This window comes from Panicum virgatum, chromosome 5N, assembly GCF_016808335.1.
Source record: "Panicum virgatum strain AP13 chromosome 5N, P.virgatum_v5, whole genome shotgun sequence".
In the NCBI taxonomy this organism is placed as follows: domain Eukaryota; kingdom Viridiplantae; phylum Streptophyta; class Magnoliopsida; order Poales; family Poaceae; genus Panicum; species Panicum virgatum.
The window spans coordinates 34,118,311-34,127,440 of record NC_053149.1 but is presented as its reverse complement, the minus strand read 5'-3'; the positions used below and the strand labels follow the sequence as shown (position 1 = coordinate 34,127,440).

Genomic DNA, 9,130 nt, shown 5'->3' with positions numbered 1-9,130 from the left:
TTGTTACTTTATTTGCATTGGTATCTTTTTTCTCCTAGTACATGACCACTGGTTTGCTATATTGGCAGGTAAAGGATGAGAAGGGCAAGCACCTGGATGACCTGATGGATAGCATTAGACAGATTATCTTGATTAAATGGAATCATAGGAAAAGGGTTGCTCAGAAATTTGAAGGCAAGATTTTGCCTCATATAGTCCACAAGTTGAGGGAAGATAGCTACAACCTTGATATTGAGGTGATCACAAACTCGCCTGATGGTATTGCAGAAATTTGTGCAAAGGAGCGTTGTGCTACTACCTATAGATTTGTAGTCAACTTAATTCAGAGGACATGCACATGCAGAGCTTGGCAAGGGTCAGGAATACCTTGCAAACATGCAATTGCCTAAATCACATCAATTCCAGGTGCTGCGCTAGAAGACTATGTGGATGAGTACTACTCAGTTGAGAAATTCAAAGTTGCATATGAAGATTCTATCCCTAGTATTCCTGACAAGTCCATGTGGCCCAAAGCCACACATGGCTTCTTCATGCATCCTCCATTGCTTAAGGTAACTGCAGGAAGGAGAAAGAACATGATGAAATCAGCTTTGGAGGGTGGTAGTAGCAGGAAGAAATCTGCTACTGAGGGAGGTAATGGCAGGAAGAAACATGAGTGCCCTATATGCCATCAGTTAGAGTACCATTGGTACACCTGTAAGAATGGAAATCCAGAAAATATAGCTATAATGGAGGCTGCGAGGTAAACTTCATACACATTAGTTCATTTCTATAACTAGGTGTACTCAATTATATTGCCTTCATATTTACCTTTCAGGGGTCTACCAAAGAAAAGGTTCAAGAAAGCAACTCCTTGTAGCACAGAGACTAGCGTTTTTTGTGGCCACTCCAGCACTAGGGATGGTCTTCCCACACAACAAGACAGTGGCCAATGCTACACACCAGAAATGCAAGAGAAAATCATCTACAAAAACTGGTGTCAGCAAAAAAAGGGCCACAAAACAGTACTTCAACAAGTACTGCAAATACTTGGACTAGCAGGTGTGCTCTTAAGTTGTTCTCACTTTTCAATACTTTGTCATTCACAATAACCTCACTGATAGATATTTCTTACTTTTCACACAAGATCTGGAACTGGATCCAATGACCCTCTTCTTCTCCAAGCATTGCACCCTGCCCCTGTTCATCAAGACATTGGATCCTACGAAGCCTCAGCGGATGTAACACAGATACCAAGGAAGAAACGTGCCATTAAGAAGCTCACACCAAAGAGGGCTCCAGCCGGTCCAGCTAGCCCAGCTGCAAATACCAGAAGGAAGAAGAAACTGCAGCTTGAATAAAGTGTGATTCCTGAGTGTTGTTTTGAGAGTACTTTTCCTATGTGATGAGGCATTATATTCTTTTGGCATGCCCAGTACTTTTGGTCTGCAGAAACTACTTTTTCTTTTGCTTTGATGCTGCTTTTATGCAATATTTATGTAACTTAAGACACTTGTGGTTTGGATATCCAGTATTTATGTGATGAAAACCACTCAACCTAGTTGCTTAACTGTTGCTCTAATTTCTGAATGAAAGAAATGATGTGTGCCTATCTGTTGATGTGGCTGCAAATTTTATATATTTTATATATTATTATGATATATTTTTATCATATTTTAAGCACTGATTCTATTTATTTATTTATGAGTTTTTTACGCACATACCATCAAGAAAGTTTGTGGTTACGCACATACCACTAAAAAGTTCGGAGTTATCTGTGTACCATCACGCGAACTTTCGTTTACCTGTATACTATTTTGGATGGAATAGTGCCCAACGGTGACTAACGGAGATGTACAAAGACCATTATACCCTCCTGTTAGATTGTGGGTTGAACGTGCTGGCGCTGCGCATGCGGGCCCAGAGACAGGCCCGTGATGCTGGCGCGTGCTATTGCTGGCGCATGAGGCAAATAAAATAAACAACTGTGACCAGCAATCTCGTCTGCCACCTATGTGCACCTGGTCCATACACCAAGTCACCAGATGACCCTGCTGCAGTGCTGCGTGCCGCCGATACCTCCCATTCATGGACCGGGTGCACGAACCCTCCCGTTCCTTTCCTCTCGGCGCCCCCTATCTGGTGGTTGGCGCATGAAGGGAAAAAAATAGAAACGTGACTATTCTAGTGCCAGGCGCATGAGGCAAATACAAAAAGGTAATGACATCATATCGGCCGGCTGTGATTTGGTTGAACGAAACAGCCGGCTTGATCCGTGCGTTTCTGCACCATTTAGAACCAACCAGTGCGCCCCTTTTATTTTCCAGCGCTCCTCCACTCATCTTCTCCTCCTCCCGTGTTTCATTTCCCCTCTCAGATTCCACCCGAGATCCGGCGGCGGCACGCAGGAGGGCTAGGCGGCGGGCCGCAGCTGTTTCCAGGGAAGAAACGAGCTGCTCGGGCGCTTGCCCTGCCCGCAGGAGGAGCTCGCCGCTGCCCTCCCCCTCCCTGGATTCGCGTGCAGGAGAGGTCACCGTCCTTCCTAAGTATGCACGCTGCAGGAGAAGGAGGCTGTGCGGGAGCTGCGCCGAGCCGCGCTGGCTTCGGATCCACGCACCGCCTAGAGAAAAATGGAGCCGCCGCTCGCCGGGATGAAGGAGCCCGCGCCGAACTCGATCCGCCCGGAGCTTTGTGCGCCGCCGTGGAGGATACGCCGCCGCCGCCTTGGACTCGCGCGTGCCGCGACCTCATTGGAGCAGATCCACCGATGCGCTTGCTATCAGGTCCAATCTGCTTGGGTCCGCGCCGCACGGGAGGTCTGCGCGTGCCTAGGTTCTGCGTCGTCGGAGAGGAGCCGCTCTAGCCGACGGGGGAGATGCGCCCCTCCACAGTAGGGGCCGCGATCCTCGCAATCCTAATTCCCGGGAGGGACATTTGTGTGTGAGGCCGCGGTGGAGATGGCCTCGTCGTCAGCGTCCTCAATGCACCAAGTCACCATCACCCTCGCAGCCCACAGCGGTCAGGTGAGCCGCCCCTCTACCCCTGTCACCATTCTCTGCTAGGGATTTGTTGTCGTTGGTGGGCCGCGGAGTAACGGTGACCGGTGACCGTCCTTAGGAGGCGAGACCCCAAACCAGAGCTTCTGCTCAGGGACATACACGACAAGGCTGTTGAATGGCAACACCCAGTTACCATCCTGATCATTCCATTATGCGCTCAGCAAGGTAGAGTGTCATTAGAACTTGTAGAAACTAGAAACCAATTTCACGGTATATGACACTAAAATTGAATCGTCAGCCCTTGTTAATTTGGTGCTTACTTTGCTTCTCCATTATTGTTCTTTTAAACTTGATTTTGCTCGATTCAGCAGTCATTTGGGTAAGCAGTCAATTATCTCATCTCTAAGAAAGACACACCATAGATTTTAGTTTATAGACAATATGAACAAGACTATGTTAATTATCTAATTATTAAACGTTAGAGAGAAAAAATGTAGCTACGGTTTCTACTTGTACTGTCTTCAGTGCCTTTTTGGCATTATTTCTCTACTATGAAGGAATTTGTACTATCTTCATTTTTCTAGGCAACAATAGTTAGTTCACCAGGCAATAATGTGTTAAGAACAAAGGCAACTCAACGCATTTATCTTGGCAATTCTTCTGATTTAATATACGCAACTCAATCCATTGAAAATTCCCTAGGTTCGCACAACTTTAATTCATATGGCATTATTTCTGTTATGGTATATGAAAATTCAATGCTTTCACTTAGTATTTGCTGGAATTAATCATTCATACTTTTTATGAGCGTCCCAATGTTTAGGGTTGCTTCTTTTTTGCTTGAATTGATGCCATTTCTTTAGTTGTAATTTTGATCAATTATCTACCCAGTGAAGATAAAGTTTCGGTTCAAAGGTGATTGAAGATTTGGTTTAGCTTCAAGCCATCGACATGTATTTTTGATTAATTAATGAGTGGCTTTGTGATTAAAACTAGGACATGTTCTATGAGTTTTCCTTGTTTATTTTTATCATTATTAGGCAACATTCAAGCTCTTAGGCAATCAAGTCTAAGCAAATTGAGTCTTAAGCAAATCATTATTATGAGTTGGCCAAAATAATATATTTGGTTAGGCAAATTTTCACTACAGGGTAAGCAAAACAATGCATTTGCCTAAAGGCAATTTCTGATGAGCTTTTTTAATTATAGGGTTCGCAAGGGCCATGCCGCCTGCATCGTGCTGCACTAGGGGACACGCACTCTGGTTCTCTCTCTCTCTCTCTCTCTCTCTCTCTCTCTCTCTCTCTCGAGTGGTTGGTATACTATCACTTTTGGGAGTTTTACAGTAGTATTACTGGTTAGGCAATAATGTGGTTCCAATTAGGCAATAATATAGTTCTAAAATAGGCAAAACAATATACTTCATTAGGCAATAAAAATTCTTATATACAATAAATTAGTAGTGGTACCATATGACCACAATTTGTTTGAATTTTCTCTCTAGTTTACTGAAACATGATTTCTATGTTGGTACATGTTTTCCTTTCGTATGTTATGGGACATCCTTTCGAATTGGGTCAATTTCTTTTTCGAATCATATAGAATAAGAGAAATATTAGACTCAAGATATATAGGCATTAAATTGGGTGTCAGTGCAATTCTTATTTAATCATAGATGAACTTTATGTTGGTGCACTAGAAAGGACATATTTGAATACATGTATGCATTTTCAAGCATGGTGAGTCAACTTATGCTATGATGGCTACATCTCTTCTCGACTGATCACTGGATGCACGGCTGTGCTGCAAGCAGGTGCGGCGTGTGGCGTCTGCTGGCTGGCAAGCAAAAGCATCACACGACAAATGCAAGATGGTAGAGCAACACTACAGAGGCTAAAATGGGTTCAATGGAAAAGAAAAGTGCAAGACTAAGGCCAAATTGAGAGGTAAAGGATTGAAAATTGTAGTTTTCTGCATCTCCAATTTAGCATCAAATCTCATTTGGCTTTGTTTTCTTATTGGTTTTGCTTAAACTTAGTGTTGGTTTGTAGATTTGATTAACTTTTGGTCTAGTGGCATAAATAAAGCATCATTCGCACCGAGTATCCTAAATGTTAGATCGTCTCTTAACATACAACTTCAAATTTGTAGCGATCCTCTATGACTTCGCATGCTACAGTGAACTGAACTTGAAAATTCTCAACTGAACTTGAGTGTTTCCATGCTGACACATAGCTTGTTATCCCTGGGAGGGGCAGGATCTTAGGTACAATCTTTTTCATATTGTCATAAGCATTTCAATACTTTGCAATAGGCATTTTCGTCAAATAGTAGAAGCATTTTCAGTACTTTTCTATAGGCAACTATATCAATTATAGAAGCATTTATCTTAGCTTGACTAGGCGTCTATTTGTGTTTTAGCTTGACTGGGCATCTATTTCAGTTTTATGCATCATTTATCAACACAATCACATCTCTTTTCAGGTTTGGTTCCTCCTTGTTCCTTGTTCCTTGGGCCTCAACAAGATCACTCTCGGATTCGACGTCAATGTACAGTGGCGATACATCCTCCACGCCACATAGGCAGCACCTATAGGTCACCCTCCTCACCTGATTCATTTCTGGAACCTTCCGAAATGCTAGATCTGCCGAGCTAGGATTGTTCTCTTAATTCCCGAGGTGATCTAGGATGCGGTTGGAGTCTTTTTTATCTCTTATGAAGGCACATTCCAACATGAAAGACTGCCCATGCCTGTTTATACCAATAAAGGGAGTAAAAGGCATGTCATACATATTTGTCATATATGTTGCATCAAAAGACACTATATCACCGTACGACTCAATGTAAGCATGCCTAGCTGCACCATCAATCCAAAATAGGCACTCAATTCTGTGGTCAGTGTCTAGCTTAAGTTTGTAGAAAAGTTCTGGATCTTGATTTTCCAGGGCCTTAAAGTGGTCCCCATGGTTTTCTTGCATATCCTTGTACTTTTCCATTCTTCGAATGGTAGAGTGGAAGTTGACAACATATTTGGCTTATGAAACTAGTTGTGCTGAACCATAAAACTCATTCATAAGCTGCATTATTCGACCTATGCTCAAGTTGCATCCATGCAACAATGCAATAAAATCTTTTTCCTGTTTAGGTATCCCTTTGTGAGATCTTAGAAACTTTTTTAGGGATGGCTTGATCACATGCCATTTATCAGCAATCAACTTCACAACCATCTTTGCCTTGCAGCCTGTATGTTTTATCTTTTTCCTCTTCCTTTTTTTGCCACCATCCAGCTTTTTTCTCTTTTCTGCATCTCCATTGTTATTGTCAGGTTCAGACTATGCTTCTTGCGCCTCATAATTGCTATCATCAGATTCTACAATTGCTGGTTCCTCGCTTACTTTCCTCCCACGGCCTTCTTTTTGTTAAAAAACAAACTAAACTTTCTGCTTCTCACATGTCAATCATGATAAGCGTGTAGTGCTTGTACGGATAGAAAACCCAACCCTTGTGCATAGGAATTGTAGAACCCCCGGGCCACTTTTATGGTGCCAAAAATCTGCCCTATATACAATACTGGAGGTGTTAACCATATCTCATCTTGCACTGCATCTTTTACAATATCTACTAGCCCCTCTTGCACAACATCACCAGCAACAACACTAGATGCTTGATTGTTAACAGAAAGTATTTGCATTTTGAGTGCTCTTACCAGCAAGTATTGTGGCAACAACATCATTCTGGCTTTGATGGCTCAGGCCCTGCTCATTGCATTGTGACCTCACAACACGGAAGGCTGGCTGAGTGCAATAGGAAGGATTTGTACCACCTTCATCTAGGAAATCATAATCAAATTCATAGGGTAGCTCATTCAAATCAATGCTTCCTGCAAGCAACATAATCTTTTTTTCATAATCAAAACATGCATGGTAGCAATTTTGTGCTTCCTTTTCATAATCTAAAGTCAGGCAGGTCAGAGTGATAATGTTTTCAGTTTAAGGAACATTCTGAAGCAAATTTTTTGGTGTTTAGCAGTATTTTGTGTGGTGAGGCTATAATGTGTTTATATAAAGGCATACAGAGAATTTTTTCCAAAGCATTTTCTAAACATGACTACAAGAATAAAACTAACTTGCTGCATTTTAAAATATGCAATATTGTGTTCACTCAAAGGCATAAAAGAGTACTTTGTCTAAGCAATTTCTAAACATTACTACTAGAATTTTGGGCAATGGCAATAATGTGTTCACAAGAAAGCATAACTGAGCACTTTGTCTAAACAATTTTCTCAACATTACTGGCCCCATATAAAAACTAACTTCGCTGCATCTGATCTACACTTTTTTCCTTGCAGTGCCTGACAAAAGTGGAGACAAAAGTGGAGACAATGCAGAGGATATTTCTTGGGTTTTTGGTATAGAGTTAAGCAGATCAATCTTGAATGTGTATATATTAGAAGTAGGCAACAATATATTTTCAATCTCTTGTGAGATACATCGATGTGTTCTAGATTAATCTCTGTATTTTCTTTTCTGTATATGTTCTAGATACATCATATGTTCTACATCAACAACATAATTCTTTTCTCTATTTTCTTTTGCCTGCGACAATCCCTGTTGATGCACAGTTTTTTTACTGTTTTTGTCCCTTCTTTCTGGGTCTATGGCGGTGCCGTGGCCGCGGGGTGGAGGGAGGCCACCCGGACAATTTTCAGCAGGGGGAGGAAGGGGAATTGGGGGGGGGGGCATTTTTAGGTGGTCCTAGATGTGGGTGGGAAAGCTGGTTTGTACTTTTTATTAAATATAGTAAGACCGTACGGATGGTTGTTTTTATGGCCGGCCATATTTTAGCCGTCTCCATAAAAAAAGGGACCGTGATCATTGTGGTGCTAGGTGCACGAGCAAAAAAAAAAACTGTGACCATGCTGCTCACATGGGGCAAAAAAAAGGACATGATAAATAGTCTTTTATGCAGGTACCACTAAGAAAGTTCGTGGTTTGGAGTTACCTGTGTACCATCGTGTGAACTTTCGTTTACTTGCAACTCTGATCCTTTCATCTTTCAAAAAAAACACGAACTTTCGTTTACTTGTAACTCTGATCCTTTCATCTTTCAAAAAAAAAAAACCTCTGATCCCTTCATTCGTATTGCTCCTTATCGTGCTCAAGCGGATCAGCCCCATCAGCAGAGGCGCCACGCCCGCTTACACCTTCCCCGCCTGCCGCATGCCATGGCTGGCGACGCAGAGCACGCCGTGGACACGTCGCCGACAGCTTCCTCCGCTTCCTCATCCCGGCGTTCAAGCCGCGCCCGGCCGGCCGCACGGCTTGTGCTGCCGAACCGCATCGCCCAGCCCACGCGGCCCGACTGGCTTCCGCCACCGCCGGCATGATAGCGTCCTGCCGGCGGAGCTCGAGCTCACCTTGTCGGCGGCGTGATAGAGCTCGAGCTCGCCCGGCCAGCGGCGCGGCGGAGGTCGAGCTCGCCCTGCCCGGGGCACGGCCGTGAGGTGCAGCTCTGGGGCGGGGGCGCGCGAGGGTGTCCGCAGGTTCGAGCCGGGGCCGCACGAGGCCGCGCGAGCTCCCCCGGCGGCGCGAGCTCCACAGCAGCGAGCCGATGGCGCGAACTCCCTAGCAGCGAGCTCCTCCGGCTCGACATCCTGCTCCTTCTTTAGGGCGTTGCATGTTGCAAGCGCAAGTTTCATGTGTTTCAATTTTTTTTAAAAAAATCTATATTACCCCCTCATTTATGGAGAGTGGACTACATAACCCCAACCTATAAAACGGTATATATTACTTCCTGAACTTTTCAAAACCGGTCAAATTACCCCCTAAAGCAGTTTTGAAAAATCATAAAATGGAAAATTCAATTATGTTAGACTCCAAATGAGTAGATCTACACAGTGAGCATATAATATGGTATGCTTTAGTATATATTTTTATTATAGTTTTAAATCTATGCTTTTCTTCGTAGCTATAAAAAATGTACGAAAGTATACCATATTATATGTTCACTGTGTAAATCTATTTATTTGGAGTTTAACACAATTGGATTTTTCATTTTATGATTTTTCTCTGATTTACTATGATTTTTTGAAACTGCTTTAGGGGGTAATTTGACAGCTTTTGAAAAGTTAAGGGGGTGATATAAACCATTT

At 43.1% G+C, this 9,130-nt stretch overlaps 1 protein-coding gene and 1 long non-coding RNA gene across 2 annotated transcripts; both read left to right on the top strand.

The window, feature by feature from the left end:
* The first annotated feature begins 389 nt into the window (after positions 1-389).
* LOC120672045 lies at positions 390-1,540 on the top strand. The gene is made up of 3 exons (XM_039952338.1): positions 390-742; positions 818-1,041; positions 1,127-1,540. Exons 1-3 carry the CDS (start codon positions 501-503, stop codon positions 1,222-1,224), a joined length of 564 nt encoding a protein of 187 aa, XP_039808272.1. The 5' UTR covers positions 390-500; the 3' UTR covers positions 1,225-1,540.
* A 1,149-nt stretch (positions 1,541-2,689) lies between these two features.
* LOC120675634 lies at positions 2,690-7,561 on the top strand. The gene is made up of 5 exons (XR_005675407.1): positions 2,690-3,002; positions 4,188-4,242; positions 4,792-4,924; positions 5,463-5,574; positions 7,328-7,561. It is a non-coding gene; the product is annotated as an uncharacterized LOC120675634 (long non-coding RNA).
* Positions 7,562-9,130: the final 1,569 nt, after the last annotated feature.